This window comes from Gracilinanus agilis, chromosome 6 (genome assembly GCF_016433145.1).
Source record: "Gracilinanus agilis isolate LMUSP501 chromosome 6, AgileGrace, whole genome shotgun sequence".
NCBI lineage: Eukaryota > Metazoa > Chordata > Mammalia > Didelphimorphia > Didelphidae > Gracilinanus > Gracilinanus agilis.
The window spans coordinates 165,906,664-165,931,981 of NC_058135.1; the positions used below are offsets into that span (position 1 = coordinate 165,906,664).

The following is a 25,318-nucleotide window of genomic DNA, read 5'->3' on the forward strand; positions in this document are numbered from 1 at the left end:
AAATTATATTTCAATTTATTTGGTACCATCAGGAGAAAGAAATGGCAAACCATTCCAGTATCTTTGCCAAGAAAAACCTCAAATGGGGTCAGTAAGGCCCCACATACAACTGAAATAACTCAACAACAAATTTAATTAATAAATTACAATATAATTTAAAATAATAAATGATGATCATCATGATGAAAAGCTTCTAATTTTTAGTAGTACAATGAATAAGAGCACTGAACTTTGATCTGCAGGTTATGAAGACCTGAGTTCAAATCTTGCCTATGACACTTCCTAGTTTTCTAGCTATATGATCCTGAGGCAAACCATTTAACCAGTCTGCCTTAGTTTTCCTCATCTGTAAAATGGGGAGAATAACAGCATCCTAATATCTCATAAGGATTTTGTGATGATAAAAATGAGTATTTGTAAAGCACTTAGTAAAAGTTAAAGCACTATATAAATGCTATTATTATTATTGTTATTCATTATCACTCAATATATTCAAAAGAGAAGTTTCCTTAGAGTAAGGTATAGACCCATAGCCAAAAGAATAATCAGAATGCTTTGGAATATAAAAAATATCTTCATCTGAATTATTGTCACATGTTTCTTTCCAACAGAAATTAAAATCAGACTTTCTCACCCCTGAATGAAAATATGCAAAAGGATTCATTATTGACTGAGACACCCAAAGATCCATATGTGGTTTTCTTTTTTTTTTTTTTTTAAAGCTCTTACCTTTCCATCTTTGAATCAATACTGAGTATTGGTTCCAAGGCAAAAGAGCAGTAAGGTCCAGGCAATGGGGATTAAGTGACTTGCCCAGGTTCACCCAGCTAGGAAGTATCTGAAACCAGATTTAAACCCAGGACCTCCCCTCCCATCTCTGGGCCTGGTTCTCAGTCCACTGAGCCACCTTGGGTTTTCTTTACTATATCTTTAAATGTAAAGGAGGGTTGTTCTGGGGGTTGGAGGGCTTTGAGGTAGAGGAGGTAAGTAGAATGAGAAATGACACGCCTTTGAAAAATTTTACTTGGGAAGCTACTGTTTAAATTTATGCTTAAGGCCATCAGCTCAAGTTTTATTTCAACTGATTGATTCTACCCAATTTTGTCCTTCACCTTTATTCGTAAGTACATGCAAAAACCATTCATTAAAGAACGTAAGAGGAGAGAAGAAATCTGCTGTAAACCATTTTTAAAGAAACAGCTTACTATAATTTTCCATGAAGGAAGATGTAAAAATACGCCTACAATAAATTTCCCTGCTTCACAAGAAAATACTAAAAACACCCCAAAACAGCCCCAGAGAGATCAAAATAGGAATCACACAAATTTGTCAGGAAAAGTCTTCCTGAAAATGAGCAGATATATACCATAAAAATGATGCCGAATAAGAGACAATGGAAAGATAGGCACATTAACACATTGCTGGAGGAACTGAGAATTCGTTTAACCAATTCTGGAGAGCCATTTGAAATTTTGCTAAGGAAGCAATTAAAATATCCATGTTCTTTGAGTCAGGGTCAGAATGGACCCTCAAAGAAGTGAAAGATGGGAAGAAAGGTCCTGTATGCACCCAATTACTGACTGCAGAGAAGCCTGGAAAGACTTCGATGACCCAGTGTAGGGTAAAGTAAATAGAACCAAGAAAATGATAAACAGCAGGAACAGAAAGAACAAAAAAAGGATACCCCAATGAGATAACACATGTAAAAGTGCTTTTCAGACCTTAAAGTGCTATATAAATGCTATCATAATGAGTAAACTTGTCCCCAAAGAAGAGAGAAGAAAAATACACTTCCCTCTCTTCTTTGCAGAAGTGGAGAACTGGATATGGCGCACCACAGATCCTACTACTGGAAGAATCCGTTGATGCATCTCCAGGCTAATTCTGCTGAATTGTTCCACCCCCAACCCCTGGCTTCTTTTTGGTTTTTGTTAGAATTGGTGGCTCACTCTCTGGAACACGGAAGTGAAGATATATTGTAAAATGAAGATGATGTGAAAACAGAAGATGTCAATAAAAACTATAAAGGACTTAAAGAATGAATTATCATTAATGTTAGTTCTCTGATCATCACATCCTTTTTTAATCCGTTCTGTATCAGTTTGATTAGTCATCACTAGAGTGTTAGAATCGTAGAAGGTCCAAAATGGAAAGGGATTTTTGTGTAACATTTTATTTTCCAGGCAAGAGGCAAGCCTCAGCATTCTCTGGCTGCAGATCTCATGCCCAGTCCCAAATGTGGGTACTCTGGATAGAAAAGGCTAATAATCAAGGAGAGTCCAGGTGTGCTTTAAGGATAGAGTTCTCTGTTACTTTCAATACAAGTTTATAGGGAAGTATTTGAACAATACTGGGCATTCTCCAATAACTCCAATTCTCCAATGGATTTAAGCCATATGATTAAGGTAAATAATTGGTGCTTGGCATAGACTCCTTCTGCCCTAATGTAGACAAAGTGCACAGATTCATTTGCATCTAAAGAAAGCAATCAGACATTTCAGGTTTATTTGTGCCCTTCACAGGCCATTCCTGGATCATCTCTCGACAACTGAAATGATCCTCTCAATTTGTGGGACCATCAAACTCACAATTAAGCTACATACTCCAAGAATGTATTTTCTATTTTTGGAATTTTATTTTTTTCCCTTTCTATCTCTTAAGCAGCAGTGCCATCTTCTGGATAAATATTAATATGACACTAGGTGACAGGAGAACCTTAGCAAAAGGGAGAGTCTTTCCTGTGCACTGAAATTGGTGGTGGTGGTGGTGATGGTGGTTGTTGTTGTTGTTGTTTGTTGTTGTTGTTGCTGTTGTTGTTGTTGTTTACTTCTCTAAAACTCGACCCAGGGAGATATGGAATGAGGGGTTTCTCAGGAAACAGATTCCTCCTCATCATTTCCAGTACCCAATCCTGAAGGGTACTACACTAAGCATAGTCAAGAGGTATATATAAAGGCATTCCCCAATCAATGTCATTTTTGTCCCCTTCAAGTATAAAGAACAACCAAAAACCAATCTCAACTGACAAATAATCAAAGGATACTGACAGTTTTCAGAAGAAGAAATCAAAGCTGTCAATAGTCATATGAAAATGCTCTACACATCACTATTAATTAGAGAAATGCAAATTAAAACAACTCTGAGATATCATCTCATACTAATCAGATTGGCTAACAAGTCTGAAAAGAAGAATGTGGAATGTTGGAGGAATGTGGAAAAATTGGGACATTAATGGTGGAGTTGTGAACTGATCTAACCATTCTAGAGAACAGTTCAAAACCATGCCCAAAAAACTATAAAACTGCATACTTGCATCCAGCAATACCACTATTAGGTCTGTATCCCAAAGAAATCAAAGGAAAAGGAAAAGGATCTATATTTATAAAAATATTTATAAGCAGCTTTTTGTGGTGGCAAAAAATTGGAAAGTAAGAGCATGTCCTTCATTTGGGATATGGTTGAACAAGTTACAATATCTGATTGTGATGGAATACTATATTATGCTATAAGAAGTAATGAAGGGAAATTTTTTAGAAAAACCTGGAAGGACTTCTATAACAGATGCAGTAATATAATGAGCAGAACCACAAGAACATTGTATACAGTACATTGTATACAATAACAGCAATAGTACAATGATTAACTTGTGAGTGACTTAGCTATTCTCCGCTATGTAATGCTCAATGACAATTTCTAAGTACTTATGATCTTTAAAAAATGCTATCTATCTCAAGAGAGGGAATTGATAAAGCCTGAGTGCAGATCTGAAGCATAATTTTTTTCACTTTATTTGTATTGCTTTTTTGTAACATGGCTAATGTGAAAATATATTTTGTATGATTTCACATGTATAATTAATATTACATTTCTTACTTTCTCAATGGGTGAGGAAAGGGAGGGAAGGAGGAAGAGGAATCAGAACTCAATTTTTTTTAAGAATATTAAAAATAAATAAATAAAATTTTAAAAGAGTTGTATATAAGCTTTCATCTTCATAGTATAGCTCTTTTGCTATCTGATAAAGAGCTGCTAACTCCAGGAAGGGAGCCATCTTCTAGAAGAATTTGGCACAGGTATTCATATTCATAGTGAGGTCAAATTTGGATATTTCCCTATATAAATTCAGATGGGACCCATTTTTCAGGAACAGGAATTTGTGTTTGTTTTTCTAACCCTACAAAAGTCTTGGATTTTCCTATATGGACACTTTTCAAGTGCTTTATGCTCTTGAAGTATTTGGGGTTTTGCTATATAAAGAGAGATAGAGTCAAGTTACTTCAGCTACAACTACCTGTGGGTAAAATTCTAGCTAAGGAAGATCAATCCAAGAGTCTGATATCTGGGGCCATGATGCAAACCTAAGGAAAGGCAATTTAGTTTCATTGATTTTCTCCTATTGCCTCTAAAAATGGGCACTGATGGAGATGGGGGGGGGGGGAAGGACCTGGTGAGATCATCAGATTTCAGCCCAGGTTTAGGGATGCAGGCTTAAGTTAAGCTTGAATTGCATGATATACTTTTTTTGGCACTTTCCTGAGTTTTTCTTCTGACCAATTCACTGATGAACTAGTATGAAGACTCTTCTAACTCTCAAGTATTTAGAACCCTTTGACAAGATGAGGAAAGGCATAGCGACTCAATTTGTGATGTCATTGACATACCAGGCAGATCAGCATCTTCTCTTCAACTTATGGTCTTAGGAGAATGGCCCAGAGCAATGCAGAGGGTCACCTAGCCAGCATATGTCAAGAGAGATCTTGAACCCTCTTTCCACTCCACTATACCAGGCAAAAGGACATAGATCATTTGAAAGGATGACAAAATGATAGTCATCTTTCTTGATCAAGGATAACTACTACTTCTAGTGCTCACTAGCACACTTACAATCTGCAGACTTAGGGGGACATAGGGAATCAGAAAGACTGAATTTAAATCCAGCCTTAGAATTGTATTAGCTATATGACCCTGGACAAGTCATTTGACCTCTGTATTGCCTCAGTTTCCTCAACTATAAAGTGGGAATAATAATATGAGAATCAAGTGAAATAACATTATAAAACACTCATCAAAGTATGTGGCACATAGTAGATGTCTTGCTCATTTCCTCTATAGTGTAAAAAGAATTGCTGATTTTTTTTAGTCTACACACAATTTCATGACTTTGTATTACTAATAATACAAATCAGCAACTTATCTTTAATATGAGATTACTAGAGTTGCCAAGAGTGCTGAGAAGTTAAGGGACTTCCTTTTTTTCCCACAGCCAGGATGTGTTAGAGACAAAACTTAAATCTAGATCTTTCTCACTTCAAGGTCAACTCTGCATCCATTATGCCAGTTTCCTACAATATAAATGCATATCACAAGAAATATATACACAACTTTAAACACAAATTCATGCTCAAACATTACATCTGAGCAAAAGGAAATGTAAAACTCCTAGAAAGATAAGAAAATAGCCATTCTATAACTTTTCTTCTTCTATTCCTTAGTTTACTGCTCTTTATTTTCGATGGTATGCTTAATTACATAACTGATCACTACAAACTTATTGTACTCATATATGTATGTAATTGTTCTCATTCCATTACATTCTTGAGGATATCAGACTTGTAAAGATCTTCATATTTCTGTTTTTGTGACGAATCACCAAATGTCCCCAAAACACAGATTAAATTAACATTCTATTAGTTCCATTATGGAAACGGGTAATGGCAGAACAAAGCTTATAAATTATTTCTCTTCAATGAACTACAACCATTTGGACCAAAATGCTTGTGTTTGTAGAGTATATATTCAAATAACACAAAATTATGAGGATGATTTAGGCTAAATATTTGGTATGTTTAGTACCATGCCCCTATTTATATGTATATATTCAGAGATGCTGAATGAAGGAATGAGCTTTGTCTTATCTAAACTTCTTTAAACTAATCTTCTTCTCCCCTCATCCCTATCTAGCATCTAGAAAAATGTTTTTGATATCTTTTGTTTATATCCCTTCTCCTTCCATCCTAGCCAGAAAGTCATCCTTTGAAATGAAGAATAAAAAAGAGCCAAAAGTAATTCTACAGAGCTAATCAATACATCAATGTAGTTTGAATAGAATTATGTATTGTTCCTCATTCAGAGTCCTTCACTTCTAAAAAGAAAGGAAGAAGATGCATTCCCCAAATTCTTCTTCATTGTCAAGGTTGGGTCCTTATAACTATATAGCACTGAGTTTTCAGTTGTTTTTTTTTGTTCTTTCCATTTACATTGTCAAGGTCATTGTAGAGGAGGCAGCGAGGTGGAGCAGCAGATGGAACAGATAGACTCATCTTCCTGAGTTCAAATCTGGCCTTAGACAATAGCCATATGACCCTAGGAAAATCACTTAACCCTATTTGCCTCAGTTTCCTCATCTATAAAACATGCTACAGAAGGAAATGGCAAACCACTCAAATAACTTTGCCAAGAAAACCCCAAATGGGGTCATGAAGAGTTGAACATAACTGAAACAAATGAAGTCTTATATATTGATTTCCCGGTTCTGCTGACTTCACTCTGCATGAGTTCACATAAATCTTCCATGCTTTCCTGTATTTTATAGTCATTATTCTATATAATTCATTAATATTCTAATTACATTTATGTACCACAATTTATGCAGCCATTACATAATAGATGAGTGTCTACTTTGTTTCCAATTCTTTGATACTACAAAAAAAAAGCTGCAAATAATTTGGTGGATCTGGGACTTTTTAACCTTCTTGGAATCAAAGGATTTAGTCATTTTTTTCTACATCCTTACCTTCCATCTTAGAATTAAAACTGTGTATTAGTTCGAAGACAGAAGAGTGGTAAGGGCTTGGCAATAGGGGTTAAGTGACTTGCCCAGGGTCATACAGCTACCTAAGACCTCCTGTCTCTAGGTCTGGCTCTCAATCCACTGAGCTACCCAGCTGCCCCTAGGATTTGATCATTTTAATCTTTTTTAGTAGAATTCCAAGAATTTCCAGAGTTGGCACAATTCACAGCTCTAAAAATAACATATTAGTATGACTTTTCATACCACCTCCAAAATTAACTATTCACAACTTTGGTCATCTTTGCAGATTTGCTGAGTATGAACTAAAATCAGAGAATTGTTTTGAATTTCATTTCTCTATTAGTAATTTGAAAGAAACTTTCATTTGGCTGTTACTAGCTTGTCATTCTATTGACGAGTTTTTTTAATCCCTTTGCCAACAGAACATTAAATAGCTTTTCTATTACTAGAATAAACTAGAATAAAAGAATTAACAGAATAGGTATTTTATATTTGTATTAATTTCCTATATGTCTTGAATTTTAAACTCTTATCTGAGATAATGAAGGATATAATGAATATTAAGTTTTTGCCAGACCATGTATCCTCCAGTGACTAACAACTGCATAGTAATCTTGCATAGTAATTTTGCTTATCATGAGAAGCTATCAGATACCTTTTTTCACACTTAGAATAAAGGTCACTACCATTATTCAGGACCCTCATGAAACTCAGTTCTCAGTGAAATCAACAGCAACTTAAAATCTACTTCTGAAAAGGAGGGGATGATGTGGAATGCAAAGAGAAGGGGAAGGAAGGATTTCTTGTCTTATTATGAAATGTTCTATGGTCATCTTCAGTTTTTGTCCACATATAATGAATACAACCTTTATGCTGTGTCCGATTTTCACCTCTCTTAACAGCACTCACAAGAAATGTATTATTCCAAACAAACAAACAAACAAAAAACAGATGCATTGTTTTCTCTTTTCTTTTTTTTAATATGCACAGTAAGAAAGATTTAAAATCAAGCTAAGAACAATTTACAGACATAAAATTTGTTTTTAAGTCCATAACTTGTAATCCAAAGCAATTGGTTTTGGAAATAACAATATAATATATATAATTATCAATGCCACGCTGGGCCCTTGGCTTTACAAACACCATTCTTTAAGACCAAAGCTGTCTAGGTAGCATGCAGAAAAAGAACAAGGCTTTTACACCAACCAAATGGGGTGTGTGTGTGTCTGTGTGTGGCAGGTCTGGCCCTAGACAAAAATATGACTCAAGTGAAATATGTCTTTGGTGCTCTAGCCTCCCTGCTACCACCCTTTATCCACTCTACCTCCAATTCCCAACCCTTTCAGATTTCTCTTCAAATTCAACTGTCAAAACCTAATCTCAGGAATTTGCCTGAAACTCACTCACCCAAAAATATGACTGGTAATAACTTAAAGTCAATCCTGCCGAAAAATAATAAAAAAAAAATTTTTAAGCTCAAAACTTAAGCTAAAAGAATGAAACTTTTAGGGCAGGGGAAGATTTCAGTTATTATGTTCAAGGAGGATTCTTTTATGCTATAAGGTCTTCTTGGAACCCCTAAAAATCTGACCTTCTCCCCTTTTCCCTCCCCGGGGTCAATTGTCTACTGTGCCAAGATAATCACTAGTAGGAGATGCTTCAGAAAAAAATCTGGATCTCTGAGGTACTTGGCAACTCAGCTCAATACAAAAGCATTTATTAAGTGTCTACTGTGTGCAAGGCGCTGTTCTAGGTACTGGGGATACAAAGACAAAAAAATTTTTAATTATTTATCCTCAAAGAACTTATATTCTACAGGGAAAAGAACATGTAAGCAGATGAGTAAATGCAAGATAATATGAGAAGGAAAAGAATTCTAAAATATTAAGGGATCAGAAAGATTTACCATAGGAAGCAGCATATGAGTATGAAGAAAGCAAAGGATTCTAAAAAGCCCTGGTGAGGAGGGAGTACATCAAGGTATAAGAGACAGCCTATAGAAAGGAGGACAGGTGGAGGTAGAAGGTCAAAGCTGAGGAATAGCAAGTAAGCTGAGGTCATTCTAAAGCATTAGCCTTCCCTTGTTCTAATTATTATGTTTCATTCTACATGGTGAACAAAAATTCTCTTTACAGTGAGTTATAGTATGTTGTCCTCCATTCTGAGTGCACCACTTCATGTATATCCATGTTCTCTTAAATATTTGCATCCATATTGAAGGCTGAATATTAGTAATGTGGCATCGTAAAAAGAATTTTGGATTAGGAGTCAGGAAATCCTGTTTCTCAATAACCTTTGCTATTTTGAAGTAGTCTCTTAATCTTTCCAAATCCGTTTTCCTAATCTATAAAATGAGGACAATGTCATATTTGTATGGGGGGGTCCTAAGTACAGTTGGGAAAACTTTGACTGTAACAATTACATAATATTTAGTGTTCTCATCTGAACACTAACTTGGCTTATATTACAAATTCAGTCTTTAGTTGAAACCTCTTGATGATTCCAGCAACAGATAATCAGATTCATTGACATTCAGAATCAAACTAGATCCCAGAGCCTAATAGGTGTTTGATGTGTGAAGGGCCTTTCTCATGTGAAAGGAAAGAACTTTACAAACAACCTGTTTTAACAGAAACACAATTTGTCTGAATTGTACTATCAGAGGGTTTGCCAATGATGTGGAAACAAGCATTCACCCTAAACTACAAGAAATGAGCCTTTCATTTTCACTGTTCCTAAGACTAAGGTATAATGATGATGAAATAAGACCAACCTTGCTGCGATGAGTCTGCCTGATTTAGTCATATGGAATTTCACAGAGTTCTTTTCGAAAATTGTGGTCTGCCAATTCGGTTATAACATAGTTCAACAGATTTGAAGACTTTTAGGAGCCCTAAACTACCAGTTGTAGAGTAAAGTGCATATAAATTGGGATGGATATAGCTCTTTCCCAAACATGTTAATAAATAAGCTCACAGAAGAAACCCCTGGTATTGGCTGGATTGTGTGTGTGTGCACGTGTGCGCATGCGCGCAATGGGATCTTCAAAAGAACTATTAGAATCAGAATCAGAATATGAGGTGTTTTTCTACTAGCAGCAATGCGATGATCCAGGACAATTCTGAGGATTTATGAGAAAGAAGCTATCCACGTTCAGAGAAAGAACTGTGGGAGCAGAAATGCAGAAGAAAAATATATGATCGATCACATTGTTCGAAGGGGATGTGATTTGGGGTTTTGATGTTAAAAGATCACTCTACTGCAAATATGAATAACATGGAAATAGGTTTTGAACATGATACATATATAACCCAGTGGAATTGCTTGTCAGCTCTAGGAGGGGAGAGGGAAGAGAGGTGGGAAAAGTATTCTAAGTAAATAATAATAAATTTTCAAAAAAAAGAATATTTGAGGTCTAGAAGTAACTATAGAGATCACCAAGCCTAATTATAATTTCATAAATTAGTAAGGTGAGGCCCAAAGAGGCTAAGCTTTGGAGGACTTTGCTGGATGAGTTTGGAGACTGGAGCAGTTGTCCTATCTCTCGATAGGAACAGACCCCGATTCCTTCACTCACCATGAGTTCTATAAGTCAGGAGCCAAGCGGAGCCCCAGTCTTCTGAGTCCTACCTCATTATTCTTTCTATTCTGAGGCTGTTTCATAGCAATTGTAATATACAAACACTAAGAGGGAGGAAAAAATATCAACATGACACCTGATGGAAGTGATAAATCACTACAACTGGGGCAGAGAAGAACCTCACTCCTTCACCATTTGCTCAGCAGGGTATAGCTAGCAAGATTTCTTAAAAGGAGTTTTCACCATCATCTATTTGTTTGAAAATAGATTTAATAAACCCATTTCTTGAGCTGTTGCAACAAGTGCTATATTCCTCTGTAAAAACACACGGGCCCAAATGGTCAACTATTGCTTATGTTCAAGGTTGAGTCTGTAGGTGAAGAGGGTAAAGAATAAAATCAGTTCCCAAGGAGGCAATCATCTATAAACTTGTTTTTTTAATTATTTTATTTATTCAGCAAATAAAGGAAAAGCTGACTAGGGAAGGAGGAAGTAATTTACAAGATTTTAGGAGTTGGGATGATTTCATTCAAATGTAATTACATTTTATGTACATTTAAATGGAAACATGAATGAGCACATATCAAGCATGTCAAACTTCATGTATACATTGACACAGAGCAAAGTAATTCCAAAAGATAAAGAAGGGCTGATGAGCACTCAATGACAGTCAAAATTTAATAAGTAAATTCTCATGACCTGGTATTTATAATTTGGGGTGGAAGGCCCACAGAAGCAAAGTAACAGTAATCCCTTAGTTAAAACCTTTTCACATTTAAAACAGATAATTAACCCTATGGCTAGAATAGAAGTTTTCACAGTCCAAGATGATGCTGTCTCCCGCAAAGGTAAAACAAAACAAAACAAAACAAAAAAAGCACCATATATGACAATAATTGTTTTAAAATTAAAATTATGCTGATCATGTGTGATGCTGACAAAAAGACTGTGAAATTAAATGTCCTGTTGTTTTAGCTTTGGCTAAACATCAATGAATTAAAATGTTTTTAACTTTGTTTCTAGAGTTTGCTAAAATACAGTATGGTATATGAGGATGGAAACATTCCAATTGGGATAAGCCTTACATCAAACAAATATGATCATAAACATTTACACATTTTTGTCAAACTAATTAAATTAAATCTTTTTAAAAGATATTGAAAGCAATATATCTAGTTATCAAAACACACTAAGCTCCCAAAAAATTAACTCTCCCCTTAGAGGGATACAGAATTGATATTCCCATTCCCTTAAGTGAGGCTTGAAGAACTCTTAGAACAGATGGAAGCACCACTGAAGCTCATTTGTCCAGATGTACAGGAGCAAAGCAATACTTCCACAGTCAACTTAAAACCCTAGTGGAGAAAAACATACGTGGGTCAGAGCTGTCACTTCCTTTCCATTTCTCTGAGCATGGCTTGAAATGCAAGAAGGGCAGACAAGGTTTGTAGCGGTGAAACTTTTTAGCTTTTCCCAGAGGAGTGACCAGGCTACCTTTGCTGAAGGCTCTTTATTTCTTAGAGAACACTAAAGCACCCTAAAGGATGGGCAGGATTGTCCGCTTCCACGTCCTTAGCAAACAGTCAAGAGCGAAAGGCATGGAAATACCACCTACATTTACGTTGCACTGTATGGTCTCCAAAGTGTTTTTACATCCTGTTTATCATGTAACCCCAAAAACTGAGTCCTAAGGCCCCCAGCTAATAAGTAAGTGAGTGGTGGAGCCAAGATTTGAATCCAAGTTTCCTGAGTTCTGCCTTTTAAGAGCTTGCCTACATCAACCAGGAACATCAATATCTCTGAGATATCCAACCGTGGTGGGTCATCCATCAGAGAAGACACATTTGAAAGGCTGAAAGAACTATGAAGAGTTTGAATTTTTTAATCTACCTAAACTAATCTCCACTTACTTGAATGTGTAGTCCTTTCTGGAGAAGGGCTTCGCTTTCTTGGTGCCTACAAAACATAGAAGAAGAAGAAAAGATCAGATATATAAGCTCATAACAAAGTTATTCTTTTTTCCCCTTAATACTAGGCTAAATAGTGACTACCTTCAGGGCACCTAAGAATTAATTTTTTTTGTTTTGAAGTTGTTTGTCAATTGTAGCTCTTATTAGACTTTATAAGAATATAATAATAATAATTTTTAAAACTGGGAATTAATGTTAGTTTGTCATAGTTTGAGGCAGCTCAAGGACACAGAGAATAGATCAGTGGAGTTGGAATCAGGAAGACCTGGGTTCGAATGTGACCTCAGACCTTTAACTAGCTACGTGACCCTAAGCAAGTGAGTTCCTTCATTTGTAAAATGAGATAATAACACTTGCCCTATGGGGATAATAATAAAAATCACGTAAGATAAAGTGCTTTGCAAAATGAAGAACTATATAAATGCTAGCTATTATTAAGTTGCTTTATTATCTGTTAAAAAGATACATAATATCAAAGTATAGAAAAAGCAGGATTATTTAGATCTTTTTCCAGATTCACATAAGCAAGTTAAAGAAGAATCTGGAACTAATGAACTAGAACCAAGTGAACCTACAATCACATAATCTCTACTTTATGTGTGATTTTCATTCAAATATTAGAACAAAGAGTATTAAAATCTAATGGGGAAGGAGAGTAAATCTGATTCTTTCTAGACATAAACTATTTTCTATAAAAGAATAAACAACAATATTCCTGTTGATAGTACCATCATCCTCCAAGATACAGAGGAGCAAAATCTCAAATAATCTTCTTTGACTTTCTCTATTCCTCCTTTAGTTGCTGTATATGGTGATCAAAGTCTAGGCACACTGCCAGGACCCTACTTCCCCTTTATAACTTCTCACTCAGACTATTTCTATAGCTTCTCCTCTGGTCTTTCTTCCTTAGATCTCTCCCTCCTTCCAACCTACCCTTCACATACCTGCCAAAGTAATCTTCCCACTGTACAGGGTTGATCAATCATTCTGCTCAAAAGCTTTCATGGGTAGCTCCCCATTGCCTAAGGAATTCAATACACACTCCTATATCAGGCACTTTAAACTCTGACCCTAGCCTCCACAATTTGCCTCCCATTTACTGTTCCAGCCTTCCTTTCTATTTCTGCCATCCTTAATACAATTGTAGGTTCCAGACAAGCCATACTACTAATTGGTCTTTACTACCCTTTCCTACCACCTCTTATCTGGAACACACACTTCCCATATTTTCGTTTGTTGAAATATTTTTCTCTATATAAAACCCAGCTCAAATGCTACCCCCCCCCCCACCACCCCCCCATGAAGCCTGGTGATTCATCAACAGCTCTAGTGGGACCTCAAAGATCATCTGGTACAACACCTTTATTTTACAGAAAAGTTAACTGAGGCCCTGGGAAGTTAAATGGCTTTTCTGAGTTATGCAGATAGTGTCAAAAGCAGAACATGAATATTGATCCTTAGAATCCTGAGTCAGTACTTTCTTTGCAGTTCCAAGCTGCCTCATGCTATGCTAGCAAATCATCATTCTACACATAGATGGGCATCATATTGATCCAAATATAGATTTTTTTTCCTAAATGTAGACTGCAACCCTAACATGAGAATATTGTGAAAATATGTATGGAAATATAGGAAAAGAACACATAGATACATATGGGCGCATAAAACTGAAAACTACATTATAGAAAAATTGAAAATTATTATATAAAAGTATGTTTCACAGTGAGATGTATTATTTTAAATTTCCTTTAATTCAAATAAAATGTTTTACTAATTTTTGCCATTTGGGGGTCTTTGTCATAAAGAGTACAGTTAATGATAAAAATGAAAAAATAAATAAGGAATAAGATAATGAACACAGGGTTTTCTTACAAACCAGATATGGAGAAAGTCTAACCTATATTCAGATCAATATAGCCATTAATTTTCCTATAAGGAACTGTTAGAGGAATGATAATTACTGCCTCCTCAAGATAAAAATGTGATTCATAGAATTCAAGATCATTAAATTGATAAATACCTCACTTCTAGCCATACTGCTGTGGTAACGACTAGGGCTTAAGCTCCTGCTTCTACTGCGGATGGTGGTTGTCGCAGGTGACCACTGAATCTAAAAACAGAAATAAAAAAGGTCATATGTATGGGGATAGCTTTGGACCCAATTATTACTGATCTTAACCCTGATGGACAACACTTTTGTTTCCTATAGCTATAAAATACTATCCTCTGATTCCTGCTGCAATGCAAATGGGTGTTTTAATACAAGAAGTGATTATTTCATGGGCAGGAACGGAAAAGAACATTTTTTTTGTCTTGTCTTTCAGTGAATGAAGATTTTTGTAATCATTTCAACAAAATGTCATTGCTATTTCTGAACTGAAACATGGAAATAGTTTTGTCATCTAGAACTCTTTACTATGATGTTATTCATTATAATGGGATTTTGCCTGTACTGTGCTGCATAAATTCCTTTTAATTCATTACAAAATTGAAATTATGCAAAAGAAACTTGTTGGGTTTAATTCTCCTCTTGGTCTCTAGATAGACTTCTGGTCATTACCTTCCCCATTCCCCAGCTCAAAGGAAAGAGAAAGCAGAGGCTATTCTGTTTGCCTCCAGGCTCTTATATAGTGACTGGGAGTAGAATGTTACTCTCCACTACAGGAAGCAGTGATATATAAGTTATATGATGAACATTATACAGAATATAGTCATGCATCCACAACCACTATTGAAACCCCTCAATGTTCTCCCAACTAAACCCCATTTGGGGACAAAATGTGGAAGTCATACACAGGGCAGGATGCTTATGCATAGGGAAGCAACGCATCCATGAGGAACACTAGTTTCAAGTCCTCACCTCTCCTCCCTAAAAATGAGTAGGGAGGAGATCAGGTTCATTATGACTTCCAATGAAAGGATATAAGGATTTGAGCAAAATCCTTAAGATTGATTGAAAATTTGAAATGTTGTAGGACTCCACAGGGTCTCCATGATGGAATGGAATAAAGGATTTTGCCCCTATAACTTCACAACATAATTTCCAGAGAGGGTGAAGGTAAATAAATATTACTTCTCCCATTAGGAAGCTTACTGCCCAGGAAAACCTGTTAAATCTGCGGCAGAGCCAAAGAACAGACTTAGTTCTCCTCGAGCCTACCCACTGGACCGTACACTTCCTTCTCCCCTTTATGTGAAACCTTTTCAAATGATTGTTTTTATGAAATTCTTTGTGGAATCAATGGATCGTGTGGCGTTTGGTTATAAAAACTGTCAGGAATCTGTGAGGAAAACAGTTTTGATGAGTTTCCATTCCATAATGACTCCGTACAAAAGCCCCTCTCGTGGTGACGACTTCTCCCTTCATGATGACAGCGTCGTTCTCCATCAGAGCCGGCCACACGTGATAGACGACCAAGGGAGCCGTGAAATCAGAGTCACAGCTGCGGCGATACCTGTTTTAAACATAGATGAGAATTTTATCAGAGTGAAGATAGACAAGCTGAGAATAATGTGAAGCCAGAATGAATCCATAGTGGATCACCACCAGTCACTTTTGATTCTAACTTCATTTGTAATTACCATAATGGGACTAGATTTTAAAGTAAAGCAAATAGCACAAGTAAGTTCTGTCCTGGATGTACCAGATCTGAGGTATCATGAACTGGTAGGGACAATTAACTGGAGCATGTACACATTAGAATGACTGGGATGGTGAGCAAATTTTAAAGAATCACTGAGAAATAGTTCAGATAAAGACATACATTTTGGCTTAAAGAAGAGAAAACAGAGAGAAACAAGATAAAATGCATTGATATCTCCTTGGCTTCTGAGGGCTAAGCCAGGACCATTGGGAGAAAGTTACTAACAGCAGAAAAAGGCTGATCATACAGGAAAACTTTTCTAATGGACAGCTATGTCTAATGGTGTCCTAGTCTAAGTTACATGCCAGGGAGTTTTATTTCATTAGATATACTTAATCTGTCAGGGATTCTTCCCTGAGAGAAATGTTAGACTGCATGACCTCTGCAATCCCTTTGTAATTTTAGTACTCCACAATTTTGTGGTTCTAAAATTTGCCAATGATTTCTAGTGGCAAATTCTCCTATGGAGAGATATATACAAAAGGAATGAGGAAAATTTCATTAAATATCTTGCAAAAGAAACTAGAGAAAAATTATCTGAAACCTAGATATTGATTGAAAGACTAAGAGTAGCAATGACAGCAGCTAGAAAACATGAGATATGATGAGATATAATAAAATCCATTATTATTGTAATACTATATAATATTAGTGTAATATTGTAACAACTGTACATTGTATTTGGTGTAGGAAAGTACTTATTATTCTCCTCTTATGACCATATGTGGCTATTGAGTAGCCATTAAAGGTCAGCAAAACCCTAAAAACCAAACAAAGCCTAGAGCTGTGATTCCCAATTCTGCTTTGGTTACAATTTAGAGATCACATTTATATGGAGAGGTGAGATTTAAGTGTTATTAGTCAGATTTTTAAAAGACAAAATTAATTTTAATTTCTAATCATTAGAAAGAAAAGCCCACCATGGGGAACTTTTAGAGGGAAACTAATATCAAACTGAAATAGATAATTCAAAATTTGGAAAGATTGCGGAATCAGTGTTCTGATATGATTATGATACCATAAATATTCAGTAATACAATTATGAATTTATATGGCACCTTTTTTCTAAGATTCTTCAATCATGTATCCATTAACCCACACTATATCCTAATGAGTTGTACTTACACTACAACTGAATCCCATTTAATAAGGAGAAAACTGTTCAAAATGAAGAGGCTTATAATAGTATTCATTATCATAATTATTACTGTAATAACAGTGATAAGGAGGCAGCAGCCACATCTAGGGGTCAAGCTATGACTTCTGACTCCATTGTCAATGTTCTTTCTCCAGGATAACATTTTCCCAAAGTTGGGGGCAGCCCCACGTAGACTCAGAAGCTACACTCTAGCTGATTTGTAAGATTTTTTTTAGCTTTTATTTCTATAGATAAGTTTTCTTACTTGCAATCATTAAAAACCTCTCCATCAGCACCAAATGCAATGTCTAGGGGAGGCTCCAAAGTCTGCATTGCAAATGCAATATAACACATCTCCCTGATGAAGCAGTCGATGAGCTTATAGTCAACTTGAGGTGGAAAAGAAATCTTGGGGTTCATATTCATGGCACAAATCACATCCTGAAAATATAAAAGACATTATTCATTTGTGACAAGAAATTAGGACCTCCTAAAGCTTTTATATATGTGGGAGATGAGAAAAATGGATTTGGGTGGGCCATTGTGAAAAGAGAAGAAAAAATGCATTTAGAAAAAGAATGGAAATTACATCTTTACTATTGCCTACTCCTGCAATAAGGCATAAAGAAGGAAGGACAATAATAGAAACAAAGAAGCAAGAAGAGGAGAGATCCCAAAAGGAAATATAAAATGTACAGTGCCAGCCTAAGCAATGCAAAATGAAGAATACAAATGAGTGGCTTTTTTCTTACCTTTATTTTGCCATTCTAAGCAAATTCAAGATTTACCTATACTGGAGATATCTTGTTCATAGCTTATCTTAAGAACACAAAATATGGTAGTATGGTCAACTTAGTCCAATAAAACTTCTAAAGAAGCCAAAGTCAATAAACGCCCAGCAAGCATGTAACTCAACTCTTCTCTTCTCTTCTCTTCTCTTCTCTTCTCTTCTCTTCTCTTCTCTTCTCTTCTCTTCTCTTCTCTTCTCTCTCTCTCTCTCTCTCTCTCTCTCTCTCTCTCTCTCTCCATATATATGTATATATATATATGTTTAATATATATATATGTATATGTTATAACTATAGCAATAAAGTAGATATTTACAAATAGAGGTATGGTATAAAAATAAAATAAACTTATAGTGGCATAGATTATATTCTAGCCAACAACTCATTAACAGAGTACATTCATTATTTTTAAAATATCTGGTACTTACATTAACACTGTGTTGAACATCATATAAATCAAGATGGTCAGCTGTGTAATCCATGACAGCATTCTCAAGAGCTTCTGGGCCCCCATGACTGGGTGTTAAACACTTCTTCACATGTACTTTGAAGTGTATGAATGCCAGCTTGGCTACATGGAAAGACTCCTGAACATTAAAAAAAAATGCCATATTTTTACTTAGTGAAAGGGATGTTAAAGCAGGGACTACAAAACAACCATGATTAAAACAAAATACTTTTTTGGTTTCCTGTTGACCTAAGATGTTAAGATAGAAGTTTTGGTATGGGAAGAAATTTTAAGGGTTTCAACAGAGTCTCTGTCCTTGAATCAAAAAGTGCACAAATAAAAAGGCTAAGAAATTGAATAGTTTTCAAGTCAGCTGACAGTAATCTAAAGTCTATGTTTGTCAATAATTTAGCATGGTGCATGGAAATAGAGAAATAAATCATTTAAATTCTAAAAGCATTTGCCTAATCATGGTAGCTGATTTGGTGAACCCAAAGAAGCATCATACTATTGGGCAAGAAAGATCAGGAAATCATATGGTTCTACTATTAATTCACTGTGACTTTGACCAAGTCATTTGATCTTTCTGGTTTTATTTCCTCATTTGTATAATGAATAGGTTGGACGACTAAATAATATCAAGTTTCTTATAGTACTAAAATTTTACAGAATTATATATAGCATGTGTGTGCACATCATTATATACACATGTGCAAATATATATAAATAAATACATCATGGGGAGGGAGGGAGAAAGGAAGGGAAGGAGGAAGGGAAGGAAAAAGGAAGGGAGGGTGGGAGGAAAGAAGATAGGAAGGAAGGAAGGAAGGAAAAAAGGAAGGAAGGAAGGAAGGAAGGAAGGAAGGAAGGAAGGAAGGAAGGAAGGAAGGAAGGAAGGAAGGAAGGAAGGAAAAGAGGTAGGGAGGGAGGAATTTCTTTAATAAATTAATGATCTACTATAGCCTTTCCAAACCCTATTAGTAAATACCAAACTATGTGCAAACAATCACCAAAGACATCAGTATCACAGTAATTTTAGGTCATACCACTGTGGCAATATAGATGATCCTCTGTATTGTTTCCAAACGATCAATGTATTGCTTGAGCAAGTTCTGAGCTTCCAGGCGGGCATAAGCATATGCATCACTAAAACGGTCCAAGAGACAAGCTTTGCGAGTGGCATTGCTTGTCATCTTGTTGGTTGGAATTGCTATAGATGTTTCTAACGAGGGCTTCTCTTTCTTAACAGGACTGTCGGGCCTGCTGGGATAGCTGGTCCGGCAAGGAGAAGGGCTCCTAGAGCATCTACTAGAGAAAAGGAATGAAAAGCATTTTAAAACTCTCAGTCAGCAGCAGGTTGTGCTATGAGCCCCAGCTCCTTCTCCTTATACGCAGGATCATAGAGTTCGATGTGGGCAGGGCTTTAGAAGCCATCTAGTCCAAACTCCTTGTTTTTGAGATAAAGAAATGGAGAGGCAGAGAGAGTAAGTGATTTCCCTCTTGTCCCACAGGGAGAGCGGGGCTTTTAAACTCAGGTCCTCTCATTCAAAATCTAGTGCACTTTCTGCTCTACCATTCCACCTTCTCTACATATTAGATTCTACCTAAGTGTTCACAGTTCAGAAAATAGCCTGAACCTTTCTATCAGTGTAAACAGCATCAGCCCCACACATGAACACGCATTTTGATAAGAGCCTTCTGAAAACTCTGATCCAAAGAGACGATTTTATTTGTTTACATGTCCCAGCATTAGGGTGTTCCTTCAGTTAAAGAATTGTTTGTCTTCACATTGCTCCTGTTCAGATATCCTGGAACATCCCCCAAAATGCCATTTTGCTATTAGCATGCAGGGATATCTTGCCACAACTAAGTGTATTCGGTGGGCTAGCTTTGAAGAAATGGAACCAGAAACAGGGATGCGTTCCTGTGGGGAACAAATGGTATGGAAAGTGTCAATAATAGAGGATAAAGAAGAAGATGAGAAACCATAGCACAGATGAAAGTGGGGATTCAGGGTGTTTCTAAATGTTATGGGGGGTAGGGGGAATAGGGGGAGACTGCATCCCTCAGTATGCCTCAGGGGTCCCCCTTCTACTTGCCCTTGAATGGACCAAATCTCATGCTAGGAGAAGGACCATGTTCCCCCCAATTTTCTGGCATGGGATTGGTCCAACGAAGGACCAATCCCATGCAGGGAAGAGTCCACACACCCCTATTTCCAGGCACAGGATTGGTCTATATAAGGACCAATCCTGTGCTTGGGAGAGGCCTTTGACTGAGAAGATTCAGAGGAGCTGGGTCTGTAATTCATTTCAGCTAAGGAACTCCCAGTGGGTTTTTTTTTTCTTTGAATAAAGTTTTTTCAAAAGAGATCAGAGAGTCAGGTAGTTTTTCTTTTCAATCTTCACAGGAACCAAAAAGAAGTATAAAGAGCCAGAAGAGGAATGGAGTTTGTTGAATAAAATGAGCCAAAACCAGACAGCTTACTTGGGGCTCACAATGCCCATTTCATTTGACTATACCTGAATTCAATTCCACAAACATTTCTTAAATGTTCGTTCAGTGACACAAAGCACAGATGAAAACAAGATTAAGAACTAGGCCTTGCTCTTAAAGAATGTATAGTCTCTCTGGAATACGGGCCATTGGGGCAGGAGCACTAGATCTGGCATTGGAAGAGTGTGGTTTGAGTCCTTGTGACCGTAATAATATTTGCATTACTTATCTTCACAGGGTTATTAAGGGGGGAAATGTTTTGCAAATTTTAAAGCGCTCTATAAATGAGAGCTGTTATCACCATTAGGGGACATAAGACCTGTAAAATAATTACAGCACAAAATAAAATGAGTGCATTTAAGAAGAGCAGACAAGGGACAGTGAGAGTTCTTTAGGGCAAAAGTTCAGCTCTTATTGAGGGAAGAGGAGGGCAGGTTTCATGGAGTTGGTGTGGAAGGTTGAGGAACATTTCAACAAGAGAAGAGGAAGGGAAGTAATGGAGAGGGAAAGGAAGAGCATTCTAGGCAGGAGGAAAGGGATGAGCACAAAGGCATGGGGACAGGAAGCCTGAGGTGTCTTCATGATTCAATGAGTATCTAGTTAGTCTAGAGTGTAGAAGTCATAAAGTGGAATGGTATTAGGATCCAGCTACAAACATGAGTTGGTGACAGACTGTCAGGGACCTTGAATGCTAGACTAAGGAATGAACGATTTTGCTTAAGTTTCTAAGAGGACGAGGGAAAAAGACATAACGCAAAGAGAGGGAAAGAAATTGCTCAGATCTAGAAAGGATAGGATCCTACAAGAAATATGGCCAGAAGGTCACCCCTTTTATAGAATTGGCCCCAAAACCCCACCAAAAAGTCCCCCTATATGGCCCAAAGGCCTTGGGAAATGGGAACCCACCAGACAAAGGCCTCCTTGCATTATGAGTTCAGGCTTTCAAGTGTGACTTCAGGTCACGAGTTTTCTCAAAATATAATTCTGACTTGTTTCCTATAGCTTCAATATTGGCATAAAATTCCCTTGGTAGGCATTTGTCTTCTTCACCCATGCCTTTGGGACTTTAATAAATTCCTAGGCTTCCTAAACATACAAAATATATGTTCCCAAGTATAAAGAAACCCCTGCCCACAATTTCTGTCTTCATATACTTCCCACTGTAGTGCCATAGGCCTCCCTAATACCCTCTGGCTGGTGGTGCCAGCAAGACCCAGAACTCAGTGCAAGAATGTTGTCTAAGTGCAAAAATCCTGTAGAAGAATGTAGAAGAAGACGATCTTTTATTATTTGTTTGAGTTACATAATATTATAATATTAGAAAAACATAACTTTCTTTGTTTCCACCCAAAAGACAGTCCTCCATCAATGTGGTAACAAAAAGATATTTCATTTACGTAATGATAACAAATTTACAGAATCTTTTGATTTACAAAGCACTTTCCTTACAACAACTTTGAGAGAAGTGGTAATATTATTATCCCCATTTATTAGAAATTGGGGCTTAGAGAAGCTGCAACTTGCACAAGGTCCTAATGTAAATGGAAAGAGCTAGGATTCCAACCCAGGTTTCTCTTGACTTCAGGTCCCATCATCATTCCATATTTTCTCTCTAACATTAAAATCTCATTTGGAAATATTTTCTATAATGAGAGAATTTGGAAGCATGTGTCTCAGGCTAGATCACAGACCTGTTCTGGAGGGCAGATTTTTCTGCAGTCAGGACAGCAATCTCATCTTTCAGATTCCGAAGTTGGCGTTCATAGTCAGTTAGCATGTCAAAGCTACGTTTGCGGGCCTCCTCCTGGGATTGAAGAGTCTTGAGTCTTAATCACAAGAGAAGAAAAAATTCAATGAGCAATAGCATTCATGCTTAACATGGCACCTGCTCCACTATCAGATCCCTTTTTTCAGTAGCAAAAGTTCCATGAAAATACAAAGGAGCAATGAGAAAGTTTATTAATGCAAAGAAACCCAGGTGTCAGAATGTCATTCTATATCTATTGACTCAGAATGCATAACTCTTTTTTTCCTACAGATGATACTCACCTAGGTCGTTGGTGTCATGTCAGAACAGTGTAAGGGCAACTAGAAGTCCTTATAGAGTAAAAAATATGTTTTCAATTGTCTAGATTAGACAAGATGTGAAAGAATTTGGCCTCTAAAAATCTATTAGGACTTTATCAAAATTAATGAAAGGGGGTTGGAGGAAAGAAATGCATGCTTTTACCCTCAAATATATTTTAATCTTATATATATATATATATATATATATATATACATATATACATCTTAGGCATGAACTAATAAGTACTGAAGATCTTGAAAACTTTATAATTTCTCAAATGAATTATTTTTTATCTGGAAAAATACTTTGAATGGTTTCAAAGAACCCATTTTAAAAACTTAACTGACACAATTCAAGAATAGCAATACAAGAAGAGAACAAAATTACTAAATACCTAGATGAAAGGGATGCAAATTATCAAGATCTTCATCACTTAGGGATTACAATCAGAAAAATCAGACCAGACAACTTATGAGACAGCAATTAAAGAAAGCTTTCCTCTAGTGGAAAGAGAAATAAAAATTGCCTAAAATGAAGTTATAGAAGAGTTCCTCATCTGCATCATCAGTTCTCTACACAACTGAAATCATTAATCCATATTTGAATTTTTTAAAATTTCTTACTGATGGCTAAAACTCTGCAATATCTCAGGGTCAGGAACAGAAATAAAAAGGGGAAGAAAAACTTCTTTGCTTGATACATAGTCACCTAACCTATGATTAAACAATTTTTATTGCTTTTTTAAAGATTTCTTCTCCTCTATCATTTGATTAGTAAGTTTGACCATTATCCCATATGATAAGAGAATAATGAAAAACAGAAATAGAATTGGCAAGAATTGGCAAAGCAAAGATTAATCAACAGGCCACCACCAAATATAGCCGAGGCAGTTTTTTTCTTACTGCAACCTTAGATGAAGTATTTCGTCCTCAGCAGCCAAAAGGGCTGTAGCTGATCTGGTCCTGACATCCTCAAGATCCATCTTAGTTTTTCTCAGACTGTAAGAGAGATCAGTAGCTAACGAAAGATTTTCACAGTTCTTCTAGACTTTACAAATTAAGCACAAGTTCTTCCAGAAAATTCACTGATTTGGGAAAGGGAGAGAAGACCCAGTTGTGAATAGATATCTTCATTCATAGTAAAAATATCACGTGAGGTTTCTGTGCTAACATTTACTAATGGTCTTTGGTAAACAAAAGCAAATATGCCAGAAAATAATTGAAATTCCATTTCTCAAAAAAAACATTATATAATAATTAGTGCTAAGAAAATATAGCACACACAATAAAGGTTACTTTTAACTAATCCTTTTTTTTAAACATTTATTAATATTTATTTTTTAGAAAAGTTAACATGGTTACATAATTCATGCTCTTACTTTCCCCTTCACTCCCCGAGCTCCCCTCCCCCATGGCTGATGCGTATTTTCCACTGGTTTTAACATGTGTCATTGATCAAGACCTATTTCCAAATTGTTGATAGTTGCATTGGTGTGGTAGTTTCGAGTCTACATCCCCAATCATGTCCACCTCAACCCATGTGTTCAAGCAGTTGTTTTTCTTCTGTTTCCACTCCTATAATTCTTCCTCTGAATGTAGGTAGCGTTCTTTTCCATAAATCCCTCAGAATCTTTCTTCTTCTACCTCACCCCTCTAATAGTTTCAACTGCTCATTTTCTTTGACCACCAGTTTTGTTCCTAATTTTAAGATTGACATCACAGGCCAGTTTACAATTCTCTAGGTCTTTTCTAGGTCTAAGTATGGCAACATTTCTCTGTTTTACCCATGCCTATTAGAATTTCCTAGTCTTCCTAGACATTCAAATTCTTTGTGTCTTGTTGGTCTCCAGTAAGGGCCCCTTCTGTATGATAGATGTTGCTATTCTTTTGTGTCAGCAAAACACTATCTGCTGTTCTCTCCCTACCTTCTATTTCTTGGGTTCCTTGTTCCCAGCTGGTGAAGGGGAAGGATACAATTTCTTCCACCTCTCCCCATTTTCTCCCTTCCTTTACTTTCTCCTTAAAAATAGTATTTCATCCTTTCAGACAATTACAAAGATTTTCTTCAGAGCTCTATAAGAGGAATTCCTGTAAAGTATTCCTACAATCCTTTCTCACAGTGTAGAGATGACCCTGAGTATCCAAATGCTATGCTAGTTGAGTGAAAGCTTTTTTCTTCCATGCTTTTGTAGTAATCCACCATTTGCTTACATCTTCTTTATTCTGTTACCTGCCCTTACTTCAATCTTATTTGATACATTTTTAAAATCTCAGTTCCACACAAGTCTCTTAGAGAAGATTTTCTTTTTTCCTTTGTACAACTATTTCTTTTTGTCTTTTCAGGGATTATTTATCCTTAGAGAGAAGTTCTTTCTC

The 25,318-nt window shown here is 36.3% G+C and overlaps 1 protein-coding gene across 1 annotated transcript in view; it reads right to left on the bottom strand.

Moving 5' to 3' along the window:
* SPATA18 (spermatogenesis associated 18) overlaps positions 1 to 25,318 on the bottom strand; it is a 59,365-nt gene that overhangs the window by 17,608 nt on the left and 16,439 nt on the right. Inside the window, exons 5-13 of the mRNA XM_044681733.1 lie at positions 23,852 to 23,941; positions 22,567 to 22,701; positions 19,426 to 19,684; positions 18,360 to 18,518; positions 17,409 to 17,584; positions 15,693 to 15,816; positions 14,387 to 14,465; positions 12,302 to 12,347; positions 8,219 to 8,253 (exon numbers count right to left, since the gene is read on the bottom strand). Of these exons, the coding sequence (XP_044537668.1) occupies positions 8,219 to 8,253; positions 12,302 to 12,347; positions 14,387 to 14,465; positions 15,693 to 15,816; positions 17,409 to 17,584; positions 18,360 to 18,518; positions 19,426 to 19,684; positions 22,567 to 22,701; positions 23,852 to 23,941 (1,103 nt within the window). The remainder of the gene's footprint in view (positions 1 to 8,218; positions 8,254 to 12,301; positions 12,348 to 14,386; positions 14,466 to 15,692; positions 15,817 to 17,408; positions 17,585 to 18,359; positions 18,519 to 19,425; positions 19,685 to 22,566; positions 22,702 to 23,851; positions 23,942 to 25,318) is intronic.